Raw genomic sequence first — 19,643 nt, forward strand, 5'->3', positions numbered from 1 at the left:
GGCTCTATATCCACGCAAAGGGAAGAGGAGCTGTGGAGATGGGCAAGGCTGCGCTTGGCTTGTTTGGGACTTTACCAAGAGTTAGCTGTCATTTTGGACGACAGAGCCTCCTGGGGTATTTGAAGGTATGCTCAGCACACCTATGTCCCCTGCCTGTGTAACTGGGCATCCCACATATGGGTGCCAGGATCTGATTGCTTCATTGAGTCTTGCGGTATGGCTGTGTGAGAGCATTTACAGAAATGCAGACTATTTGATTACATTGGTTTCCTTTGATTTCTCCCGATGTAGGGGTTATTAAATGGACTTTATTCCAACATAGGTAACATTATCCATGAATTTCATTTCAGGATAATGAAGAGTACACTGGACAACGTTTGCTATAAAAGGAGGGGGAGTTGGGATTATTGCACTGGATGATTTCCAAAGTTCTTTCCTAGGTTCTATGTTTCCAGGAACTATGCGGCACCTCTCCTGTTAATTGATTTGATTTTTCATAATGTACACATTTGCTCAGTGGCCAGTATGAACTGTCCCGAGCTGGGTGCTGACAGAATGCCCAGATCTGGGTTTCACAGAGCTCCCCTGGAGGCCATTTTAAGATGTGGCTGCAAGGAGGCTGCTTCCTGCAAAAAGCTGAAGGCCCAGGGCTCAGGGTGTCAGGCAGCAAAGGACTAATGTCCTCCCCTGGAGAAAGCAGGTGGCCATCAGGTGTGGAACCTACCAAGAAAGAATGCATACATTTTATCTAAAAAAGTCTTAAGGTAGATTTGCAAAGCCTGAGCCACTCAGGTTGCCCATACCTGACGAGTCCCACCAGCTCCTGACCTTCCACCTCAAGCCCTTCCCTCTCCCCAAGTCCTTGCCTAGCCTGGGAAACAGGGGAGGATTCCTGAACTTGAATACGGCCAGTGGCGGCATCAGCAGTAGCTGGGCCACTGCAGTAGCACCTGTAAGAGGGGGCTTCCCTTAGAGGGAGAGGCACTCGAGATGAGAAGTTTAAAGAATGCCTCGTGGATTTTTAAGCCTCCAGGAGCTGGACACATGCAGATGAGACATGATGGGCCATGTAAACAGTGGAGGAGGAAGGGGGTGATGGGAAGAAGGGAGCCTTGTCTCAGCCTGAAATACATTTTTAATCTCATTTCCAGGCTCTCAAAGCATCGTTCCTCAGGCACAAGGACACGGTGTCTGCTCTTCCTGGGGCCTATGATTACTGTATCTATTAGCCTCTGTCACAGGGTGCTGTCTACAGGACGGGCAGGGCACCATGGCACAGGGTGACACCTGTGCGTCACAGTGGGGGCTGGTGGTGTCCTGGGGCTCAGTGTTCTGGAGTCTCCCATCTCCTGCCTCCCACCAGGCCCTGCGACTTAGCCGTCCGGCCAGCTTGCCCCAGCAGGCCTGAGCCTGCTACTGTGGTATGGCTGCTCCTGTTTTGCGCTCAGAGGATGCGGGGTCCCATCCTGGAAGCTGCAGCCTCACTGTGATTTCCACGTCCCTCTCTGCTGAGGAGTCTTGTGACCTGAGAGCACAGCTGCGACTCTGTCCCGTCCCCCCAGTGTCCTTTGAGGCACAGAGGGAGGGCTGCAGAGGTGAAGGTCTAAGGGGGCACACCGGTGCATGACAAAGAGCGTGGCCACGGCACCTGCCCTGCAGGGGGTCGTGGGGACCTTATGGGTGAATGTGCAGCCCGGCCACAGGATGCTTGGACGCGCGGACCCGCACCAGCCCAGGAGGACCCCAGTGGGCTGCTTCGACTGTGAGGGAGCCACAGGCCCACACCACAGTGGCTCTGAGGGGTGCATTGGGACCAGATCCCAGTTTTTAGAAACCAGGTCATCAGAAGTGAAACCACCCACAACTCTGCAAGGCTCTCCTGAAAGGCACCGAGCCACAGCGGCCTCCATGGGCATCCTTCGAAGGAAGGATGCTTTCGTATGTGCCTTGAAAACACCAAGAAGCAGTATCTGGAAGGCCTGGAAGAATACTCGGTGCCTTTTGCCAGGAGGGGGCCGGGTATCTGAACCCTGTGCTTGGCACTGGGAAATGCTGGCCTTGGGACCATCATCTTCCTGTGACCACAGAGTCTCCCTGGGGACTGGACAGAGGGAGCCCTGGCCTGGATCCCAGATCCTGAAAAGGTCCTTCTGGTCTCCCAAGAGGCTGGGTCAGCCCTACAAAGAGCTAAACCCCCGGGAAGGCGGTGCAGGCACTCTGGATTGAAAGCAGGGAGACAATGGAAAGACCTCCTAGGCCTTACTGATTAAATCTTTCCTTCTGTGGCCAGTGCCACATCTGCAAATAATAAAGAACCATGATGTGACATTCCTGTCATGGCTGGCTGCAGCCTCCCGTCCTCTCTCTTCTGCAACTTGGGTTCTGCCGCTGCGCTGCGTGTGGCGGCTCCTGGGAGCTCTGTATCTGTTCTTGGGAAGGGGTCTTCAACGCCCTGTGCGTTTCTCACCTTCAGTTTCTGCTCCACAGCCCCAGCCTCGTTCCCAACTCAACCGCCAGGCCAGGAAGTGACACGCTGGTGCCACCTCTGGCGGAGGGCTGGGGGAGGCTGGGTTCTGTTCATTTGCCTGCATCCTTTCCTTGCCAGCTGTCTAAAGGAAGGAGTAGCATTTGGGAGTCCTAGGGGGGTAATCTTGTTGCTGTATTTACTTCCTGAGCTGCACACTCAGTGGAAAAGGTCAGAAGCAGACACCCCTGAGCTTCCTGCCCCTGTTGGGCCTGGACAGATCACTTCCGTTCCCTGGAACCATACCTAATGGCAGGGACTCTGAAATAGTTGGTCTTGCCTGTCCGTCGGTCTCGTGGGGGAGTGAGTCTCTGCCTATACCACAAACAAGAGTGACAACAGGAAGGAGTTTCCTCTCCACTTGCTGGTCACACATCCATCAGTAGCTAACATGAGAAAACAACAATTGTTCCAAGCAAAATCCCCCTATTTCCCGAGCAAAGACATTGACTGGTGCCCTGGAATTGTGCAGTGCACAGCCTGTGGGGCCGGCCCAACATCGGCAGCACTGAAATGGCTGTTTAGAGGAAACTCATCTGCAATGCTTTGAAAGGAAATGTTGACCTTTTGAGTTAAAAGCTTACCCTGGAGCAGGGGTGAGCAAACTCTTCTCATAAGGAGCTAGTCAGTAAGTAAATATTTTAGGTGCTGCAGGCCTCGGTGTCAGTGGCTGCTCCTCTCTCTACCACTGTAGTGCAAAAATGGCCACAGAGGATGCATCCGTGAATGAATGTGGCTCTGTTCCAATAAAACTTTATTTATAAAAATGGGTGGTGGGCCATAATTCATTAATACTTGCTCTTGAAGTTTTTTTCCCTTTAATTTACCTCTAAGACTAATTACATTCCTATAAAATATGTATACAAGTGAAAGGGAGAACAGTAAAAGCTATTTAAGGGTAGGTTGCCTTTGTTCAGTATTTTAAAGAGAATGTTGTCTTTCACATGGTTATTTTCAATCAAAACGTTCACACATGCATAAGGTAGTTTTATGCAAAACCTGTCACTGCTGAGTGTGCACAGGTGTGCTTCTAGGAGAGGTCTCCACAATCCCCCTCCCTGTGCAACGGGGTCCCTTCTGATGGCTCTGCCCCCACCCTAGGCCCCTGCGCGCACTCTCTTGGGAACAGGCATACCTTGTTCTCTTTGCTGGTCTCTCTGTTCCATGGACACGAGGGCAGAGAAATGTGCTTGATCATAGGCCAGAACCAGAGGCGAGCAGTGGCATCTGTTGGGAGGGACCTCCAAGGGCAGGTAGATCCCTCCGAATGGGATGGGTGCGAACGCTGTGGACACAAACCAGGATGAGGGTGTGAGGAGCAGCAGCCCGAGCTGGGAGGGGAGGCCCCTGCGTCCCTGTCCCTCACTATCCCGGGGGGCTCCGTGGAGAAGCGGAGGGACAGGAGGGGCGGATGGAGGTGGTGCTGAGGGATGGGGCTGAGAGTTTCCATAGTCATCTATCTGCCCCAGGACTCCTGCGGCCCTGAGACCTGCACAGGTGTTCAGGAGCCCCAGGGCTGGGATGACACTGTCACCCGAGATTGGTCAGAGCAGTTGCAGCCTGGAAGCCCACATTTTTCTGGATGTACTTCTTCCTCTCCTAGTGTTTGGTAAAGCATTTGTATACAACGCAGTATCTATGCTTCTCGAGGGTGTATATTTGTTCTATATTTTGAACACCTCTTCTATTGAATCTGAAGGAAACAGCCAGAGAGCTCCAGGACCAAGATGTAAGTCAGATGGGAACTGAGAATCAAAGGGATCGAGGCCTTCAGTGACGGGAACACAATCTCATTTTCTTACTCGTAAAAAAGAGGGCAGAAAAGCCTAACACCTTCACCAAAATAGAATAACTTCGGAAATATCTGTCCCAAAGCATCATCTGCTTTTAGCTCATGAAATGTCTTGCCTTTTGGCCCCAGAGTCAGTGTATTGCTGCACTCCTTGGGCAGAATTCAGGGACGGTAATTTCAGGGACGTCTTTGATGAACTCTTAGAGTTCCTCCCCCATCCTCGCTTTGTCTAAATTGATCATTGTGCTTGTGCTCACAGGAGAGTCCCACTGAGAGGCGGCAGGGTGGGGGTACCTGCAAGAGGGCTGTGAGTACAATGGTAGAAAGGGTGGACCTTCCCTCGCCCCACAACTCAGATATCTGATGGTGCTGGGAGCTCAGTCCTGGGCTTACACAGCAGGGCCCTGATGCGAGTCCTGGTGCTGCACGGAGAGCTGCAGACCTCAGCAGGCCCGCGTCCCTGAGCCACATAGGGAAGGGGGTGGGCCAGGCAGGACCTGTGTCCTCCCAGTTCCCTGGCTACATAACCATTGTGGCCACATCAGAATTTTTACGGCAGCTGTTTAGCATGAAGAGCCACATCCTGATTTGTAGAACTCCCTGGAAGACCTGTGACTTTTGTAAGGTGCAGGTGTAAATTCAAACTGGGCTGGAGGGATGCTCTGGTCAGCTGCACGCTGGAGGGAGGACAGGCTTTGGAGCACTCCCTGCCCTGGGCTGATCCCCCTGGGGACATTGCCTAGCCTCTCTGGGCTTCAGTTTCATCTCTGTAAAGTGGGGAGGGTGGTGTCCACCCTGGGAGGCTGTGGCAAAGGCTGAATGGAGGAACATTCGAGAAGGGGCTATGCACAGAGTGTGGCTGTCGGTGGGCAGGCCATAAACTGCCCCTGCCTCTTTCTCTGCCAGTTCTGATTCTATCATAGCCTTGCTATGCATTCTGTCTTGCTTTCTTTTTAGTCTTTAACACACACGTAGCCTGCGGAGGGGCAGGAAGGCACCTGAGTGACTGACATGGCCCAGGGCTGTTGGAGGGGCATGGACTGTCTGCTGTGCCCTAGGCACACAACAGGAGATAGGAGGCCCTCTGGGCTCAGTCCTGGTCCTCACAGATTTCTCCTGGCCACCTGCCGTTGACAGGCAGGGCAGCTGGTGAAGAGCAACCCTTGCCGCCATCAGGGAGGATAAAGAAACACGCTGAGTAGATCTTTGCACTGAGTAGATGCTCTGTGGCCTCTGGGAGCTCGACCTTGCTCTGTGCTATCTGCTTTCTAGCTGGGATGCTACGCTTTCTGTGTCAGGAATACAGCACATCTCTTGAGGAACTTACCTTCTCCACCTGAGTCTCTTAACATTGTATCTGCCACAACAACGATGGGTCTTCTTAATATATGGGCTAGGACAAAAACGTGGAACTCTTCCAGGCTCTCATACACGGGGTCCTCAGAGTTGTCCACACTGTGAAACAAAACAGAGCCAGCTGGTCACTGACTAAAACAGCATGGAGGATGGAGAAAGTGGGGACTGCTTCATGCAGGGGCTGAGCCCTCCCCACTCTGGATATTATCTTCATGGACCCCGGCAGCTGCGCCATCCTGGGCCACTTCTCATGCCATCCGCTGATGGCAAACGCACAGGTCCCAGCTCCTCTACCCCACCGTGGCAGCGGTCTCGGAAGACGAGTTGGAAAGAGCCCACAGGTGAAGGGCGCTGGCCGCTGTGAAGGCGAGTCTCTGCAGAGGGAGGCAGCCCACCAGAGTCTGTGGCAGCAGGACTGCTGGCTCTCTGGGGGTGTTTCACAAGGAAGCAGTGGGGGCTGGAGGGATGGAGGGGTTCCTCTCTTGTTTATTTCCCTCAGGGACCCAGGGGTTCCCTGAGCACATCTGATGGGCTGGTGGGGTCATTACCACCAAGATCTGAGGAGCCTTCTAGAAGACACTCACCCCAATGGAAGAGAACAGTGAGGAGGCTGTCTGGATTTCAATCCAGAGCTGGAGGGGATGCGACGTGAATGTGCAGCCCAGGTGGCCCAGACCCTCCCTGACCATGTCCCCGGCTCATGTCTGAGGATCTGGGAAACGGCAGGCTCAAGAATGCTTCCACTCAAACTCTAAGATGTTCAGGCAGAAGGTGGCAGCCTTGATGTCCCCCCATAGCAGGGCCACCCAAAAGGGAGGTGCACATTGAGAGGACAGCCAGAGCTCACAGCGTTATGGAGCCTCGGCTGCACCTGCAGTGCCTGCCAGCTGAGATGGCCGCGCCGGCCAAGACTCCCCAGAGGTGGCTCTCAGACTCGTTCCTGAGTGTCTGAGGAATGCTCAGAATTAGCGGAGGGAGTCCGTGAGGATGGCAGCAGGTGGGGCCAGGGCCGGCAAATGTGGCCCCTGGCATGGCCCAGGGAAAGAGCTTCACAGCTTCATGGGCAAAGTTCCCAGTCCCCGGGGACTTCCGGAATGCAGGCTGTGAATCCTGGGGAATGCATTAGCATCACCTGGGGAATTCTGGTTACATACTGCCCATGTTTTGTTCTTTTTCTTGTGCTTCAAGTTACCTTGTTTTTTTGAGACAGAGTCTCACTTTGTTACCCAGCCTGGAGTGCAGTGGCATTATCTCAGCTCACTGCAACCTGTTCGAAGTGTTTGTTTTCTGGTGTTGTAAAGAAATAGCACTTGAATATAAATTTAATTGTTTTAGTAAGGCCATTTTTATATTTTTTATAGAAAGGTTATACTTGCTAGCAGTTTTGTTATGAGAGTATATTGAATAAAGGAGATAGGGTTATTTATAACCTGATGCATCCACCTTATTGCTATGTCTGGTTTTTATTGACTGGAATGGGATTTTACATTTCATATCTGTTTTCATTGGTTAGTAACGTAGAATTTTTTAAAAGAGGCAAAGGCAGAGGAGAATAAAGGAAGGAGGAAGTAATGTGTGGAATGTTGAGAAAGGTAAAAATGCTTTTAAATAAGGAAGAGGAACAGGCTATGACTTAATGCTTGCTTGGACTAGTATAAGTATGCCAGGGAAAATATTTAGGCTAAATTGTGGGAGCTAAGAATATAAACTATATTGATTTTTTAAATTATGGCTAGCAGATATTTAAGAATGCTGGCACAGGTCTTCAAATTTTGCTTCTAAGATAAGTTACTATTTATTTTTAATTAGATGGGGAGGAAAGGCTTTGAAGAAGAACCTCTACTTTACTTTTTACAATTCTCCCTCTTATAATTTTTTTAAAATTTGTCTGTTTGGATTTAATTGCTTTACGAGAAGTAATTTTTTGAATAGGGTGGAGGAGTTAGGAGTTAACTTTGTAAGAGTGGTAGAGATAAGTTTTTGTATAAAATTTTGAAGGCAGGGAATAATATAATAGCTTATAAGAATAAGTATATTATTAAGAGTGAACAAGGTGAGAATTAAAGTTAATTTTTTTTTTTTTTTGAGACACAGTCTCACTCTGTCGCCCAGGCTGGAGTGCAGTGGCGTGATTTCAGCTCACTGCAAGCTCCACCTCCCGGGTTCCTGCCATTCTCCTGCCTCCGCCTCCCCAGTAGCTAGGACTACAGGCACCCGCCACCATGCCTGGCTAATTTCTTCTTGTATTTTTAGTAGAGACGGGGTTTCACTGTGTTAGCTAGGATGGTCTCAATCTCCTGACCTCGTGATCTGCCCACCTCGGCCTCCCAAAGTGCCAGGATTACAGGCGTGAACCACCACGCCTGGCCAAATTTTTTTTTTTTTACTTATTGAATTGATGTTTTATTATTTTAGAAAAAGGGTTATTTTAGATTTTTTGGCACGTTTATTGGATAGTGCTGTTAATTTTTGTAGTGCTTTTGTTACAGTTTTGTTAGGGGCAGTATTAGGAATAAAGGTACAATATTGAGTTTTAATTATGACAATTTTTTTTGCTAATATTATATTTAAAGCTTTTTTTAGGCAATTTGTCTGGTAGGTCCTAATTGCTTAGCTATTTTTTTGATGGAGTTTTCAGTGTAATTTATGAATTGTTGCTGATTGTAACAGATGTAGTTTATTTAGTTTACATTTTTTTTATTCATAGTTACTTACCAGAATAACGTGGATTTAAAATTTGCAGGTATTTGATTTTGTGTTTTAAGTTTATTTGGAATTTTTTTTTACAGGATTTTAATAGCATTTATGTAAACTTGAGGATTAAACGACTTACAAGGAATTTTTTTTTGGCCTGCGGTGTTTTGTTTTTAGTTTTTTACATTGATGAAATGCTAGAGTGAAGGACCACTAACTGGATTAGTGCTGTTTCAATTATTTGGCACAGTGTTTAGTAAGGGTCCTTTATAGTACTACCATATATTTGTTTGGGGATGGCTAAGCATGGATTGATGGGCAAGCTTTTGGAAAAGCTTGAGCTTCTTGCATTATTTTTTAAATGTTTTAAGGAATATTAAATTTTTTTCTTGCCGTGAGAGGCACAAAGTAAATTTGGCATTTAGAAAAGGTGGAAGCTGGATTGTCCTCAGGGGCTGATGCGCAGGGTGTTGAATTTTAGGAAACAGCAGAGAGAGCTTGGCATGATGGATTGTTTTAAGCAGTGGGATTTTGAAGAACTACTACATAGTTTATATTTGGTTGTTGAGGAGACCATTTAAGTGGAAAGGGGATAATTTGGGCCTCTGGAGTACCATGTGTACAAGTGTAATAGCATAATAATTGTTTTTAAAGTGTGAACAGAATATTTATTTTAGCTAGGCATTTGTATTTTGATATATTGTTTTGATGGCTAAGGTCTGTCTTCAATTTTTTATTTTTATAATAGACATTCTACTTTTATTAGATGTAGGAGTAACTGGTGTGGGATTTAGAACTTAGGCTACTGAAGAAGGGGAAGATGGAAAAATGTGTATTTGAAAAATATTTAGGGTTTTTAAAAATTTATGTCAATTTCTATATTACAGAAGTGATTAAGGGCAGGTTTAGAGTTAGTTAAGGTGGAGGTGGTGATAGAAGGACAGGGTTATATTGATAAAGGTTGACAGTTAGAAGGGATAGGTTTTTTAATGAAATAGATGAAGGGTTTTAGATTTATATAACTTTTTTTGTGTGTGTGGAAGTTTAACTTTGCTCTTGAGTAGTTTAAAGGACGTAGTTCCATTTATTGCAAGGTTGTTAGGCTGTAGTGTGTCCGGAGTTGGTTCCTTCCAGTGGGTTTGTGGTCTCGCTGACTTCAAGAATGAAGTTGTGGACCTTCACGGTGAGTGTTACACCTCTTAAGGGTGGCATGGACTCAAAGAGTGAGCAGCAGCAAGATTTATTGTGAAGAGCGAAAGAACAAAGGTTCCACAGCGTGGAAGGGGACCTGAGCAGGTTGCTGCTACTGCTGGCTGGGGTGGCAAGCTTTTATTCCCTTATTGGCCCCTCCCATGTTCCATTTCTGTCCTATCAGAATGTCCTTTTTTCAGTCCTCCCTGTGATTGACTACTTTTAGGATTCTGCTGATTGGTGCATTTTATAATCCTAGCTACAGAGTGCTGATTGGTGCATTTTACAATCCTCTTGTAAGACAGAAAAGTTCTCCAAGTCCCCACTCAACCCAGGAAGTCCAGTTGGCTTCACCTCTCAGTAGGAGCAGAAAATTTGCAGGTGATTATAACGACAAGTGTTAGGGGTAATTGTGTTAATTAGAGGGCCAGGACATAAATATTTGTGTGAAAAGGCTAGCTGTCATTGATTTTTTATATTTTTACAAGGTGTGATAGAGGAAGCATTAAAGGCAATGGTTTGAGGTGAGTTAGATTTAGTTACGTTAATAATAAGGGAGCTAGTAACAGAATAAGGAAAGGAAAGAAATAGAGAAGGTATATGAAAATTAAGCTTTTTAAAATTTTAACTTAGTAGGGCTTGATTTTACTATAGTAACCTAAGATGTTTTCTTGATTTGAGTATAGTGGGTCCATTTTTTCTTGGCTGTGCGGACGGCAGTCTTAGTGGTTAACAGCATAAAATAGGGTCCCTCCCAGGCTGGCTTGAGTTTTTTATTTTTTGATAAGGATGTAGTTTTTAGGCTGGTGCTGGTGTACTGGAAATTTTAGGGTTGGTACCTGTGTTAAAAGATTTTTAGTTTTGAGGGAAGGGAAAGTGGAAGATAAATTAAGTTTATAATTTTCGTTGCATATTGTAGGGCTTGAGGCCCCATGGCAACGTCTTCTGCTCCATTTCTGCTTAGTCTTGCCTAGGGGATGTTGCAGCCCTGCCCCACTTAAGGTCTTGGCTTTTTTGTGGCCTTCACTGCCCCTGCGTGTTGTGGCCTTGGGGATGTGGGACCTTGTGACTTATCTGGCCACCCTTGGGCTTAAGAAAGTTAAACACTATTTTATATTTGATAATGCTTTTTGTATGAATTTTTTTACATTAATGTGCTATAAATGTTAAACTTTAATAAAAATTTATAGACTTATTTACTTTTAATGTCTGACTATAAGGTAAGGTTTTATAGGCTTTTAAAACTTTATAATTTTGTTAAAGAGCAGGTTAGGGCTTTAAGAAAAATTTATTGTGCTTTTATTTTAGTTAACAGAAAAACTGGATACTTCTTTACCTAATATGTTTACATACAGAATTTTCTTTATAATTAATAGTTAAAATTTGCTTAAACTTTTCTTTTGCTTGTTTTTTGAGATGGAGTCCTGCTCTGTCACCCAGGCTGGAGTGTAGTGGTGTGATCTCGGCTCACTGCAAGCTCCGCCTCCCGGGTTCACGCCATTCTCCTGCCTCAACCTCCCGAGTAGCTGGGACTACAGGCGCCCGCCACCACACCTGGCTAATTTGTTTGTATTTTTAGTGGAGACGGGGTTTCATCATGTTAGCCAGGATGGTCTCGATCTCTTGACCTTGTGATCCGCCAGCCTTGGCCTCCCAAAGTGCTAAAATTACAGGCATGAGTTACCAAGCCCGGACTTGTTTAAACTTTTAAAACAGAATTTTTTTAACCTTTTAATGTAGGTAAAATTCATATTTTATGTCTTTTTGTAATTATATTAAAAGTATATTTTAAAACATAATTTGTACATAAACTGTTTTTTAAATAGTTTTACATTTAGGAGGCCTAATTGCTTTTAAATTATATAATATTTTTGCATAAACTTTATAACTTTTATGACTTTTACAGACAATTTTTAACATGTTTTAACTTTCTGCCTTTCTTTTACATTATTTCTTTTCCTAGTTTTACCCTTTCTTTGATTTTTGTCTTTTCTAGTTTTTTTTTACTTTTTTCTCCTATTTTGTTATTTGCACTTTTATTTTTCTTGCTCTCTCTGTCCTTTTTTGTTTCCTTTTTTTCCCCCGAGTTTTCCCGCTCTGCGGCTCCTGCAGCTCAGGCTAGGCCCGGGCACAGGCCCGCCCCCGCGTATGCGCTGCCGTCTGCTTCTCCTGTTTTATTTTTTTCCCGATTTATTTATTTATTTATTTTTTATACACTTAGTTTTTTGGGCTGGGTGGGCTTTGCGTGGCTGTAGTCTCGGCCCCGGGCCGGCTGCAGTCCTGGCCCAGGGCCGTCACTGGCCCAGAGGCTTGGCAGACAACTGTCCTTAGTCCTAAGAATTAGGTCCTTTCACCTTGTGGGCTTTTCTTCCTGCGCCAGTCCCCGCCCTCTTTTTCACATAGAGCTGGGCTGGGGAGAGGGACTTCATTTTTGGTGTGCCTGGCTGTCTGGCGTCATGCTTGGTGTTTTTGCTTTTTTTTTTCCCCTTCCCCTAGAGGAGCAACTGGCAGGAGTGGAGCTTAGTCTTTTTTTTTTTTTTTTCCCCGAGAAGAGGGAAAAGGGGAGTTTTCAATGTATATCTATATCTGTATCTCTCTGTGTGTGTATATATATGTATACATAGATATATATTTTACTATCAGAGGTTTGTGTGAGGTTCAGTCCCCCCCATGGGGATTTCTCACCTCTTTTTGAGGTTTAACCCCCGTCAATGGGCTTTTTTTTTTTTTTACCTTTTTTTAACCTTTAAGACATCCGGACTAAAGAATATTTTACCACCTCCCACGGCTTTTTTTGTCTAGTCCCGACTAAGGAACGTTTTACCATCCCTGCAGTTTCTCTCTCCTTGGTGTGTTTTAACTAAGGAATGCTTGGCTGCCCCGCAGCTTCTTCCTTAGTCTTGATTACTAAGGAAATACTTCACCGGCTCGCCCGGTGTTTTTTCCTTGGTCTGTGCACAGAGTTTTCTGGTTCACGTGATATCTGAGGATTTTTTTTTTTCCCGTTGCTGAGAGTCCGGGTTTATTTGACATACCGGGTGGGTTTTGAGCTCTTATCCTTGAGGCCACTGCAGTGAGGCCGAGGAGCACGCTCTCTTATGAGAGAGGACTGGAGACCACCCCTGGAGAATGTATCCCCCCGATATGGGCCACCAAAATTGTTTGAACTGTTTGTTTCCTGGTGTCGTAAATAAATATTACTTGAATATAAATTTAATTTTTTTTAGAAGGCCATTTTTGTATTTTCTGTAGAAAGGGTGTGCTTGCCAGCAGTTTTGTCATGAGAATGTACTGAATAAAGGAGACAGGGTCATTTATAACCTGACACGTCCACCTTACTGCTATGTCCGGTTTTTATTGGCTGGAACGGGATTTTAAATTTGTATTTGTTTTGATTGGTTAGTAACTTAGAATTTTTTAAAAGAGGCAAAGGCAGAGGAGAATAAAGGAAGGAGGAAGTAATTTGTGGAATGTTGAGAAAGGTAAAAATGCTTTTAAATAAGGAAGAGGAACAGGCTATGACTTAATGCTTGCTTGGACTAGTATAAGTATGCCAGGGCAAATAAATAAATGTCAGGGCAAAAAATATTGTGGGAGCTAAGAATATAAAGTATATTGATTATTTTTTATTATGGCTATCAGATATTTAAGAATGTTAGCACAGGTCTTTGGATAAATTTTGCTTCTAAGAGAAGTTATTTATTTTTAACTAGATGGGGAGGAAAGTCTTTGAAGAAGAACCTCTATTTTACTTTTTACAAACCTCTGCCTCCCAGGTTCAAGCAATTCTCCTGCCTCAGCCTCCCAAGTAGCTGGGATTACCAGCATTTGCCACCACGCCCAGCTAAATTTTTTTTTATTTTTAGTAGAGATGGGGTCTCACCATGTTGGCCAGGCTGGTCTGAAACTCCTGGCCTCAAGTGATCCACCAGCCTTGGCCTCCCAACGTGCTGGGATTACAGGCGTGAGCCACCACATCCAACCCAATTTATCTCAACAGTTCAAAAAATTGGCAGCAATCGAAACCTCACAAAATAGTTGCACACGTATAGTAAAAAGAGCTTTTGTTTCCCTGAACCATTTGAAAATAAACAGCCAACCTGGTGCCCCATCAGCCTGGAAAGTTCTTGCTCATTTTCTATGAACAGAACATCCTCCTAAACAACCACCACACAGCCACTGACATCAAGAATTCACCCGGTTACATGCAATCACCAGACCCCACATAGCTATGCCAGCTGTCCCAATAATGCCTTTTAGAACAAAGGTTCCTGCTCAGGATCAGATGCAGCATTCAGCGGTGGCGTCTCCTTAGTCTCCTTCACCTGGAACATTTCTCAGGATAGCCTTGACTTCCATGGCCTGACACTTTTGAAGATTGCAGGCTGGGTATTTTGTAGAATGTCCTTCATAAGGGTTTCTCTAGTACATCATGGTTAGATTGGATTGGGTCAAGCTGAGTCCTTCTTGTGACATCTTGTCAGGTTGTGTGAACTGCCAATTGTCCCATCACCGGTGAGGTTGACCTGGACCACGCCTTAAGGTCATCTCCCAGCCCTTGCCCCTGCAGAGCTACTAATTTTTCCTTTGAAATTAGCAAGCATTTTGTGGGGAGGAACTTGAACCTGTGCAAACACTCCATTCCTCACCAGACCTTTATAGGTTTATTGGTATCACTATGGATTTCTGGTTTTCCATTTTAGTCAATGGGTTATAATCCATTAGTGTGATTATGTGGATGCTCAGATACTCCTTGATGTGGTCAGTGTGGCTTTTCTAAAGCTGGATCTGTGTCCTATGACATCGTCATCATTTCTTTTTTCTCTTTTTTTCTTTTTTTTTTTTTGAGACAGGGTCTCACTCTGTTGCCCGGGCTGGAGTGCAGTGGTGAGATCATAGCTCACTGCAGTCTCGAATTCCTGGGGTCAAGTGAGCTTCCCATTCTGACTTCCCAAGTAGCTGGGACCACAGGACACTATGCCCAGAAAACGCTTTTCATTTTTGTAGAGACGGGGTCTCACTATGTTGCCAAGGTTGGTCTTGAACTTCTGTGCACAAGTCGTCCTTCGGTCACAGCCTCCCAAAGTGTTGGGATTACAGGTGTGAGCCACCATGCCCAGCTTTCTTCATTTCTTAGAGCGTTTTCTTGCTTCCTGGTGCAAAAAGGTGGTTCAAGTTCACACTCACACGTGGATACAGATTTGCATGTTTATTTTCATCTTTCTCTCCCTCTCAATATTTATAGAAAACCTTGAGTTCACTGATACCCCAATTCTAATCCAACCCTACAAAGTGAATTCTACTTGCAACTTTCTTCACTTACTGTAAGGAAACTTGTTTGTATTCATTCTAAAGCATTTCCTTATGTCAGCCATCTTCCCATATGTCAGCCATCTCCCGCCTCTGCTCCCCCTCCCCGAGGTGGCCCTCTTCACCTGTTTGGCTGACATCTGGCTCTGGCCCCTGGTGTCCTCCCATCCCCCACCCACTCCAGATGCCACCTTGCTTTGCCCCACCTAATGGCTTTCGAACTTACTTTTTCAGCGAGGAAGGAAAGGAAAGTAGAAAAGAAATGTTTTAAATATGTATTGACATGAATACATATTCAAACAGACACACACATATATTTTATGCCAGGTCTAAACGCTGTGCTCCTGGGTGTACATTTTGAAACATCGCAGGTGATTCGCCTGCCCAGCCACCCCTGAAAGCCAAGCTGCGGTGCCTGGGGGTCAAGTGTTTTTGGAAGTTGCTTGTTTGTCCCTGTCGCCCAGTATGCGCCGAGTGCCGGCAAGTGAAATGGTTGAACAAGATAATGAACAGCACAGGAGGAGAGAACATGGAGTTACAATCTGCATACTTGGAGAGAGAAATACCCCAACTAGAAATGTGCAGCACTGTTCCTTCCCTAATTCAAGGAATGGAGGGGGCAGTGCTGGAAAGAGAGGAGCTGCTCGTGAGTCAGATACCAATGCTGAGAAGCGGGCAAAGCAAGATGAAAGGTAGCCCTCTCAGCCCTGGACTCTGAGTCCCATCTTCACTTACTGGCAGAACACTCTGGGATCTGAGCAGCTACAGAGAAGGACCTCCATGGTAACAACAGTGTGAAGGCTCAGTATTAGGCACCTTTGTACTGGCACAGCATTCTTCTCATGCAAAACCTAAAGCAGGGTCATCGTATTTCCAACCAAAAAACCAATAAATATTCATTGAACACTTACTATATGCTGGTGCTGTGAAAGGCACTGCAGAGGCCCTCAGGGAACTCTGCCTTCATGTAACATCTACCCATCTATCCATCCTTCTGCCTACCTATCTATCCATCCATTCATCCTTCCATCCACCCACCTACCCACCCACCCATCTCTCTTCCTTCCCTCCCTCTCTTCATCCATCCATATATTTATCCACCCATCCAATTGTCCATCCATCTATCCATCCAACCATCCATCCATTCATATGCTGTCTGTGCATCCATCCATCCATCCATCCATCCATCCATCCACCCGTCCGTCCGTCCGTCCGTCCGTCCATCCATGCCATCCACCCACCCATACACCTGTCCATCCACCCACATGTCCATCTAGCCATCTATCCATCAATCCATCCATCCATCCATCCATCCATCCATCCATCCATCCATCCATCCATTTATCCACATACTCATCCTTCCATTCTTCTGTTCAGCCATCTGTCTACCCAAGCACCTACTTGTCTGTCCATTCATCTACCCATCCTTCAAGTTCTGTGCTAGGGCCAAGGCATGGAGTTGGGCCATGCCCAGCATGGAGCCTCCTGGCAGAACACCTGGTATTTGAGTAGCTATGCAGGAGGGCCTCCATGGTAACAACAGTGCAAAGGCTAAGTATTAGGCACCACTGTACTGGCATGGCATTCTTTTCATGGCTAACTTAAGGCAGGGCCATTTTATCTCAGCAGCAGTGACAGGATGGTGGGCCCAGTTGGGAGGTGATGGAGGACAGCTGCAGCAGAGCATCCTTTCTCCATTCCAGTTTTAGTGTTGAGCATGGGAGCCATGTGAGCAACTGAAACCTGCTCAGTGACCCAGGGGGTAGCAGAGAGGATCCCAGCTCCAGCTGGGGCAGCTTGAAAATCATAATGCCCTTTCCTACTTGCTTCTGGCTCCTTGTCCAAGACTTAGAAAGGGTTCTGGTTCTATACCAGGAGCCTCAGTGTTGAAGGCAACCAGAGAGCATTGGCTTGGCTCCTCAGGCTCCTGAGGGTGTAGAGGGTAGAACAGAAACGAAACAGCAGAGGTTGCTGCCTGGGCATTGGAAGTAGAACACCACACCCAAATGACCCAAGCTGGTGGCCAGAGATAAGAACTTAGAGGTATCTCCCTGCCTAGGAGACTGGGCTTTCCGCTTTCCCACCACTTCCTTTAAATGGACCATTAAGGCATTTGCCCATGAACTTAAAGTGACCCACATCCTATTCCCCTATATATATTTCTAGTTGGATCTCTCTGCCTGACTCTTAATCCCTACCTCATGTGACCCTGGGATGGAGCACTGCCCTCCCAACTCATGATGGCCTCCATGCCCAGGATCTATAAGTAAAAATCTTTGAACTCCTTTCTCATTGTGGCAGTAGATTGAATTTGCACCTTCCATTGGAAGAAGCAGAGGCTACCCCAGGCCATGTTTTCACCAGATGCCAAGGAGAACACAAGGTTGGTCCCAGCCACAGAGCGATGATCAGGTAAGAAAAAAATAGACACAGGCCAGACAGGAGCCACAAAGCCATCTGCCAGTACAAACAAGCTTCCCATGTGAGGGACCCCCTGCTCATGGGTTGGGCAGCCAGGTGTTAGGACACCTGCCAGGTAAGAGAAGTATCCCGTGAAAGGCACACTGTAAACGCCCATGTCCAGGTCCCTTTTCATTTCTCCTTATTGCAGGTTTGCTAGCTGCTCTGGTACTGGAACTCCAGTTTAGCTGGGGGCTCTAAAATGGAGGGGCAAACAAGATCTTATCTGGGACGAGAGTTTGGAACTGTGACCTGCACTCTGTGACCAGAGCCCATTGGTAGAAATCAGCTCAGAAAAGCCAATTCTGAAAATTCACTCCCACTTTTAGCCCTGCGACTTCATGTCTTCTTGTGAGTTTGCTGAGCAAATGCGAGATCTGGGATTGTGGGGAGAATCTGGTCACTGGGCAAAGACATAACAATTCCTAAAATGCTTAATAATCAGTGCTTACTGCAAAGAAGACTGGCATGCAATATAATGACTTCCATCCTCCAAGATGTGCATGCCCTGAGAACTTCCTAACGTGCTTTGGGCGCCACACACTGGGTTCTCCAGGGCATCCACATCCACTTCTCCAGTGGGTACTTGAGGAAGGAGAATTTCCAGGGTTAGGGATATACCATCTATCCAATGAAAACACCCTGAGAAAGACGGGGGTGGGCAGAGGCCAGGCTGAGGAGTCCCTCCTGGCAGGACCAAGAAGAAAAGGTCATGGAGCAAGGTCCAGATGGTATCTCAGGCCCCAGGGAACAGTTTAGGGGCACTCTGGCTTAAACTGTAGGCACCATCCTTGGAGACCATCCTCAGCAAGAGCCCATGTCATGGACAAGGAAGCCAGTCTGGGGCTTGTTAATGAGCAGTCACCCAGCCACCCAGACGGAGAGCCTGGGTGAAGCCTCCCAGGTCCCTCCCCGCATCCCCTCCTCCAGATGGGGCGTCCACACCTCCTGTTTTGCTTGGGAAAGTCCTGTGCACACATCCCAAGTGGTTAGTGCCCACTTTCCTTTCCCCAAATGAACCAGTTTGGATGATAAATTGCAGTCACCTCACCTATGGGGACATAGGTGTTGCTTTTTGGTGTACCCTTCCATAAAAAAAGGTAAGTGTAAGGCTGGGTGCGGTGGCTCATGCCTGTAATCCCAGCACTTTGGGAGGCTGAGGCGTGCAGATCACGAGGTCAGGAGATTGAGACCATCCTGGCCAACATGGTGAAACCCCATCTCTACTAAAAATACAAAAATTAGCCGGGCGCGGTAGTGGCTCACACTTGTAATCCCAGCACTTTGGGAGGCTGAGGCGGGCAGATCATGAGGTCAGGAGATTGAGACCATCCTAGCCAACATGGTGAAACCCCATCTCTACTAAAAATACAAAAATTAGCCAGGCATGGTGGTATGCGCCTGTAGTCCCAGCTACTCAGGAGGCTGAGGCAGGAGAATCGCTTGAACCTGGGAGGTGGAGGCTGCAGTGAGCCGAGATCGCGCCACCGCACTCTAGCTTGGGTGACAGAGCAAGACTCCATCTAAAAAAAAAATGTAAGTGCACATGTGTGCACACGTATGAATGTGAGTAGATGCGCATAAACTGTATGCACACATCCTCCCACCTCTAGGTAGGAGTTTATACTCGCTATTCCAACCATTGCCTTTTCCTCCTCCTGATGCATCCTGAGACACCCACAGCACAATATGTGGGGACGGTCCTCATTCCTTTTCACAGGTGCAAGGTTCTCTTCATGCACAGATCTCATGCACAGCATTTCTGAGTGGTGTGCCTCAACTCCTCTCTCAGGTAGGGCCCTGCAGAGCAGAGCCAGTCTGAGGAGGCTCAAGGGGCTGAACCCAGCCTATGTCCTTCTATGGGCCTTTGCCCTTGGTCAAGGACTGTGCCTGCCCAGACAGGCACCTTTTACAAAAGACTCTCCAACGACACAGTACAGTCTAGCAGGGGCTCTGCTAAGAGCTATGGCCTGGGAAGCTGAGATGGAAGGATGGGGGCCTCCCAGTGCTCTGAAGGGACTGAATGGATCTTAGGCTCTGAAAGATACTTCTAGCAGTGGCCAGTGTGGCTTGAGGAACAAGGCTTATCTTATCGCTTAGAATCAATAAGCTGAGGTCAATCATGTGACAAATAGTTATTGATCATCCACTACAGGTCTAGCACTGTGCTGAGCATGCTCATGCTTGCCCATGTGTGCCCATGAATGCAGGTTTAGGTAGGGAGAGATACTAACAGATGATCAAATAAGAAGTTATCAGTTATTTTTCTGCATCTATCGAGATGACCATATGGTTTTTGTTCTTAATTCTGTTTAT

General features: G+C 46.7%; 1 protein-coding gene across 1 annotated transcript in view; it reads right to left on the minus strand.

The window, feature by feature from the left end:
* Positions 1–370: 370 nt before the first annotated feature.
* The window catches only part of OTUD7A (OTU deubiquitinase 7A), a 185,362-nt gene continuing 166,089 nt past the window's right edge, over positions 371–19,643 (minus strand). Inside the window, exons 9-11 of the mRNA XM_017875400.1 lie at positions 5,644–5,771; positions 3,660–3,809; positions 371–720 (exon numbers count right to left, since the gene is read on the minus strand). Coding sequence (XP_017730889.1) covers positions 437–720; positions 3,660–3,809; positions 5,644–5,771 — 562 coding nt within the window. The 3' untranslated portion in view covers positions 371–436. The remainder of the gene's footprint in view (positions 721–3,659; positions 3,810–5,643; positions 5,772–19,643) is intronic.

Source organism: Rhinopithecus bieti, unplaced genomic scaffold, assembly GCF_001698545.2.
Source record: "Rhinopithecus bieti isolate Rb0 unplaced genomic scaffold, ASM169854v2 scaffold_9876, whole genome shotgun sequence".
In the NCBI taxonomy this organism is placed as follows: domain Eukaryota; kingdom Metazoa; phylum Chordata; class Mammalia; order Primates; family Cercopithecidae; genus Rhinopithecus; species Rhinopithecus bieti.